Here is a 15704-nt window from a genome sequence, read left to right on the forward strand (position 1 = left end):
TTGTCCAAAGACATTAAGGATTCTGTTCCTTCCAAAAGACGTTTGTTCTCCTTCTTTCTTTTGCACTGCTCCCAGCTATCATTGAGGCTTAAAAACATGTTAGATCATGATTTCAAAAGCTTGACTTGTCCAATCTTGATTGCTGAAGGTTCCTCCCCATTTATCTCAGATATACTTGTTTCTGCCACACCTTTTCTGCTCCTGTACTTTCTTCACTGCTGCTGTCCATCTTCTTCATGCACATATTTATAATTATGTGTTTATAGAACTAGCTAATCGATTAATTCAACACAATTCACAATTTTTAGCCTGTCTCATGTGTCTCAATGAATATTAAGGGATATTTTAATTGGTCTACAGTCAAGTTGATAAAAATCTAAACAAAGCATGCTGAGTTAGAAAGAAGGAAAGCATAATAAAAATATGACCTATATATGAACTACACCTGCCAGATCCTCAAAACAGTAGTGAGTAGATGGTACAGGATTTTTGAGCACATGGATTGTTTTGGTCATAAATAACCTACTTTCTTTAGACTGCAAAACTCAGTTTTTCCACAGCGAATGTTAAAATCACAAACTTTCCATTGCGTCAGATTTCCGTCTAACGGAGCTGAACTGTGTGCAGTTAGCTGAGGACGTGCTGATGATTTATGCATAGTTTTTGAGCCGCACCCAGTCGTGTTACATTCCTTTTCTGTTAAGTATAAATTGTTAAACATTTCAGGCTACTTAAATAGCCAATAACCTCATAGCCTATTTTCTAAAGTCTCACAGGCAGGACATAACACTCTGTATTAGTTTAATGCTATGAGGTAGACTACAGCTTAGCCTCTTTCATTAGCATAGCACTCAGTGGTATTCAGCTGGACGTGACAAGAATCTGTTAAAATTGAGACTTTTTGTGATCAATACAGCTTTGTCAGTATACCAGTACAGCAAGACAGAGAACATACTGTCTAGCGTTAATTATGACAAGTTGTTCACAGCTGAGTAATAACTAAATCCACTGATCTACAGGTGTTAAATGAGTCTGACTTTAAAAAACTGAATACTGCCTTTTAGAAACTGAATACTGCCTGTATTTTTTTTAAATCTGTTCACACAGACGGAGCCCCTAAGGTGACTATTTGTTAATAAAGCGTGGCCACAAATAAATATATAGAGGACACAAATTAGTATATTTAGGCCACACATTACAACAATGAGGCCACAATTTAATATATTGATGCCACGAGTTATGAGAAACTTAACTCAATGCATTCATTTGCGGCCTCAATGCAATATAGTACATATATACACTATATTGTTGCCTCAGTATACTAATTTGTGTAGACAATACAATAATTTGTGGCCTCAATCTAGTCACTTCTGGCCTAAACATAGTAAATAAAGGCCTTAATGTAGTAAATTGTGGCCTAAATGTAGTAATTTGTGGCCTCGATATAGTAATTTGCGGCCTCAGTATAGTAGTTTGTGGCCTCAGTATAGTAATTTGTGGCCTCAGTATAGTAGTTTGTGGCCTCAGTATAGTAGTTTGTGGCCTTAGTATAGTAATTTGTGGCCTCAGTGTAGTAATTTGTAGCCTTAATATAGTCATTTTGGGCCTCAGTTTAGAAGTTTGTGGCCTCAATATTGTAAATAAAGGCCTAAATATAGTGAACTGTGGCCTCAATATAGTAATTTGTGGCCTCAGTATAGTAAATCGTGGCCTCAATGTAGTAGTTTGTGGCCACACCTCATTAATAAATAAACACCATGTCACCTTCGAGGTTCCCATGCAGGGCATTGTACGGGAAAATAGATACAGAAAATAGAAAATAGAGAACACTTTGTGAACTATTTTTTTCACGTATATCACCGTTTTACCCCTATTAACATTACATATAAAATCTATAAAGATACACATAGGTTCACTGGACATTTTGGGTAGTAAAAAAATGGCAATATTTGCACTGCAGACTGCTGTAAATTAATGATTGACTTTATTTACACCTCATCAACTGCATTATGCAGAAAGAATCGGTGGAAATCTCTTCCGAGCGTTGTTTAGGTTCCATGTGAGGGCGAGATGGTTTAGCATAGCTCTGTGCTAACCGCAGTGAGGCTGGGCGTGGCCGCTGTGCTCACCTGAGCTGTTTTCCGCTTCACACACCGAGACGTTCGAGGCTACTCACGGATGTGAACGTGGTGTCCGTTCAGAGATTTAGACAGGACAAAATTCACAGATAAGCGACCGTTTCCTCTCATGAACGACTACATGGAAATCTCAACGGATGGATTAAGTGTTTTGCTGCGTGTGGAATAAACGCCTCACTTCTGTACAACGTCTGAGGAAGTAGAGACAATGCAGGTCATTCGTCTTACACCGGATTACTGTCAAAATGGTAAGTTTGTCGATCACTTAGTCTTCTTTTTTAGTAATATTGGAGACTTTGCGGACTTTTTAATACATTATTTACACATTGAGTGTCTCTGAGTGGTGTGGGGTGTGTTCACAAGTGTGCGTATGTGTGAGTTAGCTAGTTAGTCATTTATACAGGTATTGTTTTAATATTTTGGTATTTAACACAATATAATGATAATGTAAGCTCTCAAACTAATGTCCTAACGTTTATACAGGTGTCTTTAACTTTATAAATACATAAGCTCTCAGTGAGACTGGAAAATGACTGTGTGTTAAGAGCATCCTTGTTGACACAGCAAACACTCTGTGACCAGTGTGTCCACATGACCAGCGTGTCGAACACCTTTTCCAAACGGTCCACAGCTCACACAGCTTACCTTCATCTCAGCTAAACTCTGTCAGGCCTTTGTCCAGTGGTTGTGCTCCATAGTGCTTTAGAAGAGAAACAGTTTACTTCCTCTAGACTAGTTTGTAAAGTCACAGCTAGACAGGGCGTATAAATTAGATGCCTGATAATGTAAGAAACATCTGTATCTGAGGTTAATTGCTTCAGAAGAAACAGAGCAGATTTGACAGATATTTCAAACCCATATTTGATGATGTATTCTATTGTACCCTAAAAAAGAGCAGGATGTTTAGGCGACGCTGGATTTCTGTGCCAAAAAGGTCTGCGTTCTGTCTGTTTCACTGCATTTGTAACCCTACAGAAAGATGTTTATGTATCAGCATCGGCAGATAAGTACAAGAAAAATATCAGATATCAGTGCCGGCCCACGATTCCCATATCAGTGCATCCCTAATATAAACGTTTACCTCGTTTGACCTAACCGTCCAGTTCACTTACCCAGAAATGCTAATTCTGTTCAGCTCATTGTTTTGTCATTGTACTTCTGATCGTCCTGCTTACATGGCGTTTAAGATGTTTTATATTTTTGAAAAAAAAAAACATTTACATTAATCACAAATATAAATGTCTCATAGAAAAGGCCTTGACCTGTTAAGACCTGTTATGTTTAAGAGGGCAATATAACTATATTAGAATTGATTTTAAGATTTCTGTATGGTTGCTTAACTAATTGCAATTTCTGAAACAGTTCACGTTGTTAGTGCAGCTGAATCTATGAAAAAGAAAACACACATTAAGCTTTTAAAGTACCCTCAAATCCCTAAAACCAGTTGTTCATGTTTTTGAACATGCTCCTGCAGAATTTAGTTCCAGCTCTAATCCAACACAACTAATCCAGACAATCAGGGCCTTCAGGAGCACCTAAATATTAGAGCTAATTTTGTTTCAGCTGAACTCTGCAGGGTGATAGATCTCCAGGACTCGAGCTGGCATTTTTGTTTTTAAAGAATCAAACCTGTGGGCACAACACTGCTGAGGAAGCTCAGACTATGTCATTGTTTAAATAGAGCCACCCATTAGTATATTACCTTTCACAAGAAGGAACAGGATCTAGCACCTTCCCTAAATAGGGCTATAGAAAAGCAATAATACACCACAAACAGTATGTTTAACCGCATTACATTTTAGCATTTTGACAGATTAATTGCTTTACGTGTCTCAAAATGAGCTTGCATTTCTCCATCTGCCTTAGGGACAGTAATCAGATTGCTTTGCCCAATGTCCAGCGCTATGTGCGCGATTGACTCAGGAAAAGCCATCAACTGGACTTTCAACCCTGAAAACAACTCCACTGTAGCTGGGCCAGCCCTTGCTACAGACAAATGGAGCAAGTCCAATTTCTGGATTGGCCTGACCTTAGCCGTGCTCTCAGCTTTTCTGATTGGAGGAAGTGTGATCCTGAAAAAGAAGGCACTGCTTCGTTTGGCTACAAATGGTCATACCAGGGCAGGTTAGTGCATGTATACATAATGACTGACATCAGCTGAGCAAGCATCAGTTCAACTCAGGTAAAAGGATTTTCCTAAAAAGTGATGGAAGCAGCCACATAAGCAAATACTGCATGCTAAAGTGAAAGCAGCTTATTTGTGTATAGTCCATGTTGGTTGCAGAGATTAGCTAAACAGCATAGCTTGAACAAGTAGATCAGTTAATATGGCTGTCTGTCATGTAATTGAATGTACAGTCATCATAAATAGTTTCATACTTCATAATAATTCAGCATTAAGTAAAAGGCTAACAAGATGTAAGTAACAGAGATTAAACAGTACTAATTTTCCTTTTCCTATACTAATATTTAAACATTGAGATTTAGTGTAATTGGTATTGGTACAATTGGTATAAATACCGATCTAGTATTTCTTATATAAAACTACCAAACTTTAAAATGAGCTGTTTTTAATAGAACTATTTCACTTAAGATGAGTATCTAAAAGTTCAAACATCTCTAACATAGGAAACAATACACAGCTAACAACATCACATCATTCAGTGTGAATTTGTGCTGTTTCATAATATATTTGTTATGAATTGGATCATATTTCTTCTTTTTTCCGTCTGATATCTGATCCAGCGTTTTCTGCTGATGTAAGCCTGATACTGATACCAGGTATCAGATCAGTGCCATCTGTTATAATCAATTGTACTTATATAGCAGAAGCTGCAGATTCAACTATTTTTCTGTATATTATTTAGGAGAAGGAGGCCATGGGTACCTGAAAGACTGGCTGTGGTGGGGTGGACTTTTGACCAGTAAGTTTGTTGGAAATATAATCTGCTGAATTTTAGCCTTAAATGAGAGTTGTATTATATGGTTTGCGTGTGTGTGTGTGTTTCTTTTGCCCAGTGGGAGGAGGGGAGGGAGCAAACTTCGCAGCATACATGTTTGCTCCAGCCACTGTGGTCACCCCTCTGGGAGCCCTTAGTGTCCTTTTCAGGTAATGATGCTGTATTTTCAGACGTAGGAATAATTCTTTTGTTTTTATGCTTCTAAATTGAAGAACTAGTCACCTCATTTAGTTCAGGACACATTTTTAAAAGAACAAAATGTATCTTTTTAATTTATCTTTGATTTGAAATACTATTATAATTAATATTATTTACATTTTCATGTTGTCTTATTTTATTTTCCTGTTCATTTTATTTTTCTTGTATGTTTAAATTCTACTTGTTTATTTACTTTCTCTTGTGCGCTCTGAATTCATTTCTTAGTTTTACTATTTGTAAAGCACTTTGAACTTCTGTGTGTATGAAAAGTGCTCTATAAATAAATGTTGTTGTTGTTGTTATTATTATTATTATTATTATTATTATTATTATTATTGAGAACATATTAGGCATGGAAATTTTAACACTGTCCTACCCCACTGTTACAGTTACACAATATATTGTTAATTGTTTTTGCGCTATCAGTTTTCAGAATACTGATATTGCAGACGCAACATGCAAATGAGCCCTCCAACCAATCACTGAATGTTTTATTTTGTGCTATGAGCATTCTCAGATATTCTGTGAATGCTTGGAGAAGTCAAGGGATTTATATGATCCAACAAACCTAAGAGGTTTTGGCCAAAATAAAGTAAGCTGCTCTTTAACTGTGTCGCATTAAGAATTCATTGATGTGTTTTTAGTGTACTGCAAGATATCACAATCGCAATATGTCGATATCTGTACTGTGCAGCCCTACCACTATACAGACTGTTTAATGTATTACATCACAGTTCATTTTTATCATTTAGTTAATCCCTGTGACAGGCAGACACTCAGGCTATATTGAAACAGTTTGGCAGAACTCGTCTGTGTGTCAGAATAAACATGTAGGATTGTGAGAATTTTCCGTTATAATGAGGCCATCATGCCAGTCAAGTAGTGGAAAATATTGGCTTCTAGATTGCGCAGTACTTATACTGGTATTTTGTGTTTTTCTCCCCAGTGCAGTGCTGTCCTCCCACCTCTTTGGGGAGACAATGAACCTGCTGGGGAAGCTTGGCTGCATGCTCAGTCTTCTGGGAAGCACCATAATGGTCATACATGCACCAGAGGAGGAAGCAGTGACAACTTTGAGAGAAATGGCGGATAAATTGCTTGACCCAGGTGAGCTTGTGTATAATTCTTTTTGCAACTTCGTGTTTTTATCTCTTCAGGTATTAAGATAGTATTTTTCCATTACAATGTTTGACTTTTATTTAAAGCCCCATGAAACCCAATTCCATGATTGCCTGCTAATTAGGTTAATGCTTGTCTTGTGGGTGTCGGCTGATGCTGACCACTGATTCTGTTTCAGTGCTCTGCTAAAGCGCTTGTTTTTGTAGTAGAACCTTTTAGAAGTTTTATACAGTTTATAAAAGGTTGGTATTTTATATTGAGTTTGCATGTTCTCCCCATGTCTGCATGGGTTTCCTCTGCATGGGTGCTCCAGTTTCCTCCCACAGTCCAAAGATATGCAGTCAGGTGAATTGGAGATACTGAATTGGCCCTAGGTGTGAGTGTGTGTGAATGTGTAAGTCTGTGGGTCTGCCCAAATACATTCAAGGCAACTTGATGTGTAAATTTCAAACATGGATTTAAAACATGTATAATATACATCTTAAGTGATATCTCATAATGACATTAATCCAAAAAAGGATTGAAAGGAGGATGGCAGTTCTACAAGGGGGGTGATTTTAAAAGAATACAAATTATATTTCAGAACAGAAGACTGTAAAGTAGTAAACTTTGTGCAAACAGTGATCTTATAAACAGTGCAGCTGAGCTATAAATTTGAAGTGACTGATATAAAACCTGCAACCTGTAATGTCAACATTTCACAAAAGCTGGAATATGTGCAAAATCTGACTCCAAACATGAACTGTGACTAAGTTACCGTTCGAAATATATCATGTTTTTGGCTCAGACGATTGAATGTGAGATATCAGATGGAACTGAAATACTGAAGTATTACATATTTAGTAGCCATATGCCTTCTTTTAGCTTTATAACCAGTCAAGGAAAACTTGAAGCCTGTTCTTTTAACGTGCATCCCCTATCGGAAATGAATGTTAGTCCAAGGTTAGGAACGAGGCTGCAAATCAGGTTTTTTAAACATCACATAAAGAAATTAGTCCTTCAAACTAATTAAAAATGAAACCTGATTTATAAATTTTCTCTGTTCTGCTCCTCAAGGTTTCCTTGTGTTCGCCAGCATCCTTCTTGCGGCGTGTTTGGTTCTTATCTTCTACTTCTCTCCTCGTGTTGGTCAAACCAACATATTAGTCTACATAAGTATCTGCTCATTGCTTGGAGCTTTCACTGTGTCTTCGGTGAAGGGCCTGGGCATCGCCATCCGCACTGCCTTCTCCGATCCTTCCGTCTTCCGCCACCCCCTCACCTGGATCCTTCTGCTGGCCTTAGTGTCCTCCATTGTCATCCAAATCAACTACCTGAACAAGTCGCTGGACACCTTCAACACGCTGCTGGTGTATCCTATCTACTATGTCTTCTTCACCACTGTGGTCCTGACTACTTCCATCATTCTGTTCAAAGAGTGGGGATCTATGTCAGGGGTGGATGTTGTGGGCACTATCGGGGGCTTCCTGGTCATTGTGCTGGGGGTAAGCATGCTACATCTTTTCAAGGACCTTCATGTGTCTCTGGAGGACCTGAGGAATAACCTGTGCCAGCCTCAGGGGCAGCACAGCCTAGCCAAGCGGGAGGACAAGCATATCCTCATCGAAAATGTAGACAGCCTTCCACCAATGAGGGAGGAAGGCCCAAGAGTCTTCATTATCAGCTGAGCGGCACATCATGTACACTGTACATGTACATCAAGAGTAGGGCAGAGTGGACTATTTAAATACTTCATGTTGTGGTTTTGTTAGGGGTGTAAAGGCTGTTCATGACGAGGCTTTTACTGCTTCTGAGGATCAGCTGTGATTAAACAAAGCTCCTGAGCTTAATATTTGCATTTTATAATGCAATCCTTTTTATTTGATCAAAATTCTGCAAACATTCTTCATGTCTTAAATTTACATGATTTAAAATCATGTATTTCTAAGCCTTAATTTAGGTGTTTTTTACTATTTTTGTCTGGATTGCTTAACCATGGTTGTTCACAATAACTTTTCATAACAGTTTGTGAAATCCCCATAACAGTGCACAGTTTAAAAAAAAAATTGCACATTTCCTTTTGATTTTACTCAAAACTTTTTTTTGTAGGTGCGGGCAATAATATCAAGATATTTCAAGACAGTGAATGTGTTTACATGCACTTAATCCGATAACTGCAGAAAATCACAGTTTGTCAGTAATTTGTTCAGTGTGTTTACGTGCAGTTGAGTAATCGAATAATGGGAAACTCCGGGTCTACATGAGTCAGGTAGTAGTCAGGTTTCTGCTTTACAACCAGCCAATAAACTTGCAGAGGAAGACGTGACATAAATGTAATACAAACTCAAACATCATGCTGCAGCTTTTTTTTAACATTGTGTCACTTCAGTGGAAAATATGAACATACATCATCCATAGATGAAGAATATTTAAATCCTTCATTTCGTCTAGCATGTTGCGGTTTATTTTCGGCACATGCGTAGACTGAGGACAAACGAAAGAAATCAGTGTAAAAGTACACATCCGCTGAGAATCTTGATTACTGAGATAAAATCCAGCTCTTTATCGGATTTCTTAATCGAATTTCTAAGTCTTAATCCAGTCTAAGAAATCGCAGTATGCTGTTTACATGACCACTTGAAAAATCAGATCACTGCTGAAATCCATAATGATCGTATTATTAAGTGCATGTAATGGCGCTCATTGTCTCGATACATTATATGCATCACAGTATTTTGTTTTTTTTTAGATTTGTTAAGTTGGAACAGACAAAAAAGGAACCAATAGTGCCACATTTTTAAAAACTCAAGACTAAGTATGCTCCCTTTAATGAAACATGCCTGTTGGTCAGTGTTCTGTGCTGTCGACCAATATTCTCGGGGTGGGCGATATTGAAAAAATAATATATCACAGTACTTAAAGAAATTATCATGAAATCTATCAATATTTTGACACACAAAGTGTGCTAGTAGTGTCACATTTAAAAACTGCTATCATAAACTATGAGTACAATAATTATCATTCAACATTTCACATACTGTACTACACTTCTGCTCTCTTTGCCATATAGTTTGTCAGTTTTCTGTAAGCACTTAAAGGTAACTGACAAACTACATGGCAAAGAGAGCAAAATTAGTCCTGTTTGATTTAGTGTTAGTATTAACATAAGTACTAAACATGATATGCTCAGAAATGCATATTGTGTATAACAATAAACTCAAGATAATGATTATATTGCCCATCCCTATTGTAGCAATGTGATCAAATTTATCATGTAAACCATAACTATAGTCATGTTGGCCACCCCTATTTTCATTTATATCCTTTTTAATTTATAGGTCAACACTGAAAGCCAACATTTTCAGATGCTCATTTAAAATGTTAATGTTATTTAATTGAGACTAAATATAGAAAACTGGAACATGCTTATATTGACTTATATGAAAAGAATGCATTGGTCAGTTTTTAGCAGTGTTCCAGTTGGCTTTACTCTATGCTTTTGAAACGTGTACAGAGAGTTTGAAGTGGTTGATGGAATTTTGAATGTTGTAAAGGATGTGTACTGTAAAGTTGTTGAAGACATGAGGCAACAGCTGCTGAAATTGCTGATGCTGAGGAGTGTCCATGATGCAAGAAAATGTCAGTACATCATAAATACAAACACATTGGTTTAATAAACAGTAATCCATGGCAGTCGTTTTTCCCCACAATATTTGTATCATGTTTGTGCAGCAGATTGACACTGCAACCTGATTAACCAGTTATACTTCAGAACAACTGAGGCTAATTACTGCAGAGAGGAATTGGTGCCAAATTGACAAGCAATCACTAGACTGAAAAAACTTGAAATGCAATGCATGCATGATACTACTTTTCCGTAGTGTCATGCAGAACACATGCCAAAATAAACAGCAAAATCTGTATTACGTTGTTTTCACTTCATCCGACCTCTGTACTGAAAAATAACACATGAGGAAATGTTGGATTCATGTCAGAATGGAATACGATCCATTTTGAAATGTAATGAAGGCACAGCTTTTACTTTCCACTGTGCAGTGCTTCAGTGTTAAATCAATGTAACAAACCTTACTTTACACTTTGGCACACGTTTCTACATGTTACTGTTTAAACACAATCTCATGTGTGCATTGCATTTCACTGTTTTGGTTGCATTTCAGTGAGGCAGGCAAATACATTTGAATATATCCAAAATATGTATTTCAGTGTTTTCACTGTTATGATTGTATTTCAGTGAGGCCACTCCATTTAGAGTACTGCACAGTGGAAAGCGATATAGCCGTGATTTTATATTTCAAGGGGATTGTATTCAACTTTTGACACAAATGCATTTCATTTTCATACATGGAAATCTTTGTGTACTGTTTTTCAGTAAAGAGGTCAAGCAAAGTACAAATGATGCATTAGAGGTTTTGTTTTTCAAGTTGATAGCTAGTCTGCATGTCAATATAGAGGGGTACTGTCATGTGCATTGCATTTCACATTTTTTCTACTTTAATGATTGCTTTTCAATTTGGCACAAATTCCTCTCCATAAATTAATTAACCCATAACTCCATGGAATTAATTTTCCAACAGCATCATAGCTCTTAAATCACAGTCTTAAGATGCCCTTTTTTTCTCTGACATTATAGATGGTATGATAATTTTAGAAACCTAATCAATGTCAAATCTACAAGCTGCAAGTCATGAAATCAGTAACAATAGCAGTAGTGGCATGCCTACATGTAGCACCACACAACATACTATACTGTCTCATTTCCACGATTTCAAAGGAGTTATAGGTCTATTTGCACATTGATTTAAAAGCCCATCCACACCAATCAAACACTCATTAAACACAAACTGGGCTGGTGTGAAATGCATGCTTGTGATTGTTGGGGAAACATTAAGAATGTTCTCAGTTCATATTGGTTTATTTTGCTTGGAAGCTTTATTTTCTGGGCTTTCTAAAGCCAGCTGATTTGTTTACAATGCTGGCATTTGCTCTTGTTTGGTTGCTGTGGAAGGGCCTCGAGAGTGTTTGAATGCTTCTCCAGGGTCTTTTACCATGTTGTAATAATGTTTTAGGATTCTTTTGGGGAAACTCGCAGCGTGTACAGACGTAGACATCAGCAATGACTTCTCAGCCTGGCAACCCATCCTTCATCACTCAGAGTGGTAGCAGGTTGTCTTTGATGTGGCTCAGAAGCGCTCTCCTGAGGTCTTCTGGAATCATTCTAATTGGTTCCTGATGGAGTGATTTAGAGGAGACAAGCATGCTTTTAGACATGCTTATGTTCCAACTGAAAAAAGTTTCTAGATATCCTTGAAGGTGCCTTCTATGAGAGCAGTTCCATACTGGCTGTATACAGAGGCAGGCAGACCAGTGCAATAACGTTCAGAAAGGTCAACAGGACAATGACTTCAGACAAATCAGTCAGATTGGTATGACGATCTGTGTTCTAGATTTTGTTGCATTTCATTTTTGAAAGACAGACATAATTCTCTCTGCTCAGTACAGCAAACACAGCCTCCACTAAATATCTACAGCAAAGTAATAGTGGTAGGTGCATAATTTATCACGCCCGCTAGATCTGATCTATGAAGCAATTCATTTAGCACATCTAGTAGAAGAGTGAGATGGAGCCAGAAAGATATTCCAGTCCAGGCTGTAAAATACATAACAGGGACACTAGTTTAACAGAGCTGGTACGTGGCATTCATGACAATTAGGAACTAAAGTTTTTACAAAGCTTCCTGCTTCTGTGCAAGAAGAAGAAGAAGTAAATTTCTGACTCCAGTAACAGTCATATGCGCCCCTGGCCAGTGAAAATAAGTTGAAGGGGACCTCTTTTTTTTTCAAAATCTCTACTGATTTGGTTTGAAATGCTCTGTTCTAGAGAAACTTGCAGAGTCAGAATTGTTCACAGTGGTGGTGATAGGAACCAGAAGTCTGAAGAGCCTAACGCCTTTAAAAAGCTCCCTCACAGAAAGTTATGGACATGAACTGCATGAAATGGTGATGAACACACCTGATATCTGACACATTGTTTTATAGTAGTTTTGTGAAAGTGTTGGTCCAAAACATATTTTAATCAATTTATTTTAATCCATTCATGGTGCATAGATGCACGGTATTCCAAAGACAAAGTAGTTCTCAAAGAAAACAGAGTTTTTCAGATTGACTATTATTTTACCATCATCAGCATTGCATATAAAAACTCAGAAGACAGTACATAAAATGGCCATATTTGCATTGTAGACATCCAGACTCTGAGTTTGTAAGTTTCTCTACAATGCACCATTTCACATCAAACCACTTAGAATGACTCTGTTTACATCTCAAGCAATTATTCAGAAATGTAAAAAAAAGGTGGAATTCCCCTTCAACACATTTTCTACAATGAACACACTTCTGCACATTTTAATGCACAATTACTGTTTATTTGCTGAATTTATGTCGTTAAACTCACAAAATACACATATATTGTGCACTAAAATTTGTAGATCTGTGCAAATGTGCTATAAATGCTGTGTGTGTTTATTTTCACTTAGAAAATCAACAAAATATAATTTGACCAGAAGGGTTCAAACTTCTACATTTGACTGTATCTTGGATTGACTACATTTTGATTTAGGGGGAGGGGAAATGTGTGTAATGTGTAAATGTGTTTGTGATTGAATGATCCCTTTTAACAGTTTAATTCAAACCAGATCTAACATATCAGCTTCAAATGTTCATGTTTGCCTAAACACTGCTCAGGTGAGTTAGACTCATGCTAGAAGGGTAGCATAGAGACTATACCTTCAGGTTTGTTTATTCTTGTTGCCTGGGGCTGCACAATATGCATAGAATATTCAGTGGCAGTCATGTTTTCCCACAGTATTCATATGGTGTTTAAGTTAGTCCAGCCATTTTGATTATCAAAGATTGAGTATAAGAAAAATGACATTGGATGACTGAATACACAATGCAACCCAATGACCCAGGTATACTTCAGAACAACTAAGGCTAATTGCTGCTAATTAGTTTTCCAAAAGCATCATGGCTCTAAAATCTCATTAACAGAAACAGTATTCACATGCTGGCCTTCTTTCTATGATAATGTAGACAGTATTAGGAAAAATTTAGAAACCAAGTCAATGTCAAATCTACAAGCTACAAGTCATGAAGTCAATGACGTTGCAGTAGTGGTAGGCCTACATGTAGCACCACACAACATACTAAAATCTTTTCCACAATTTCAAAGGACTTACAGCTCTATTTGTGCATTGATTCAAACCAACTTCCACACTAATCGAACACTCATTAGAATTGTAATTAGAAGTGTGCTGGTACAGACAAATGGCACACATGATGACTCATGTGATGAGTCAGTGACACTGTGATTTTCCTAAATTGTTCCCATTGATTAGATTAAGTGAATTCCCCCAACACATCAGAATTTTAACAGGACACTGGTTTGGATCATCTGAGGTTGATTAGTGTGCTCAAATAACTGACAATAGTAAGTCTGGGCACATATTTCTCAAACTTCAGACTTTGTAACACTAGAAAGAATTACACAAACTGATAAGACCTGATCTGTTTTCTTGTACTCTGAGATGCCTGATTTGTTTAAGTGCTTACCCATATTGTGCCATTGGTTAATAATAATAATAATAATAATGATAATAATAATAAGAAGAAGAAGAAGAAGAAGAAGAAGAAATGTTATTTAAATAGCACCTTTCCTATGGTTGTTTTGTAACAAGATCAAAGAACCACAAAAAAGCACATGCATGTAGGGCTGTCACAAATAACCAATTAAACCTCAATTACCTGATAATGAATGCTGAAAATAGTAATTGTTAAGGTTTGCTCAGCAATGATTGGTTAGCAGTTTATAGTAAGGCATATTCTAAATTCCCCTACTGGTCTCTTATACAGTAACAAACACACACATGCATTCAGTGGCATTTTCTACTCTTATCCTACTCAGGGACCCCCAACCACTCCAACTGTATTATATAGAAGAATGAAATTATTCTATGCACTGTAACTATTTAGCTGACGTAACACTGAGTCTGCTTGCATTCTGCTACTATCAACACTGATGGTTAACTGAGTGAATTGCACAACAAAACGTCCAAGAAACCAAAAGAAAAATTTCCCTGTTCAACCAAAATATAATTTCATGAAACCCTTGACTATATACTCATAGGACCCTTTGGTGACTGTTTATACCACTTATATCAAGAAACAGCCCATGGCTGCATTTATATGTGTGTTTACTATTTTGTTGTTATTCATTTAAGTTCATTTTTATTGATCAGCCCTTTCTTAAAACCTTGATTACTCAGTTAAAGGCAAATTCCACCAATTTTTAAAAAAGTTTCTGTAGAATTAAGCTGTTAAGATGTACACAAAACCTTTCAGTGTGGTTTGATGTGAAATGCTCTGTTCTAGAGAAACGAGTCAGAACTGTTCACTGTGGTGGTGATAGGAACCAGACATCCACACTTACAAGCTCCCTCACAGAAAGTTATTGTATGGAATGGTTACAAATACGCTGCCTGATGTCTGAGACATTGTTTTACAATAGTTCTGAGAATGCTTCGGCCTAAAACATATTTTTAAGTCCATTCACGGTGGAGCATTGTGAGGCAAAAAAAAAATTGAGACATTTGGATTTTTCTGATTTCCAATTATTTTTTTGTACTCCACAATCAACATTATATACAAAAAAAAATGTATGAAGGTTCACTTGTAGATTTGTATGGTAAGTAAAATGGCTATATTTGTGTTGTCATCACGAGTTGGTAAGTTGCTCAACAACTACCTGTTTCACATCAAATCACTGAATGATGTAAAAATCTTGAGAAATTGGTGGAGTTTCCCTTTTATTCTCAAAATAATCTGTAGATTACTAGATTAGATTTGATTACTAATACTAATTACTAACATATAATAGAGAAAAATAGTAATGATGAGGAGAAAGAAAAGTTATTAAATTACGGTTATAAAAGATGAAGTCCAGTCACTGAGAGACTAAACCAGATTGCAGAGTTTGGAGAGCTGTAGCCTGGAATGACCTGCCACACACTGAGGAGAGTGTGGTGTGCAGGACTTCAAGCAGTTCCTCAGAGGACCTGAGGGCACAAATGGAGCTAAAGGAATGAAGGCGCTCTGGGAGATAAGCAGAGGCCGGACCATGAAGGACTTTGAAAGTAATAAGCAGAATTATGGGCCTAATACGTGAAGTGAACACACTAGTGACCAGTGCAGCTGACTGAGCATGGCACACCAAGCAGATAAGGAAGAACTTGCG

General features: G+C 37.1%; 1 protein-coding gene across 1 annotated transcript; it reads left to right on the forward strand.

Annotated features, from left to right (window-relative positions):
- Positions 1–2107: 2107 nt before the first annotated feature.
- On the forward strand, positions 2108–10872 carry nipal4 (NIPA like domain containing 4). Its single transcript, XM_036588376.1, has 6 exons — positions 2108–2386; positions 4005–4262; positions 5006–5062; positions 5157–5247; positions 6243–6403; positions 7472–10872. Exons 1-6 carry the CDS (start codon positions 2347–2349, stop codon positions 8080–8082), a joined length of 1218 nt encoding a protein of 405 aa, XP_036444269.1. The 5' UTR covers positions 2108–2346; the 3' UTR covers positions 8083–10872.
- The last annotated feature ends 4832 nt before the right edge of the window (positions 10873–15704 follow it).

The sequence above is a fragment of the Colossoma macropomum genome, unplaced genomic scaffold, assembly GCF_904425465.1.
Source record: "Colossoma macropomum unplaced genomic scaffold, Colossoma_macropomum, whole genome shotgun sequence".
Lineage (NCBI taxonomy): Eukaryota > Metazoa > Chordata > Actinopteri > Characiformes > Serrasalmidae > Colossoma > Colossoma macropomum.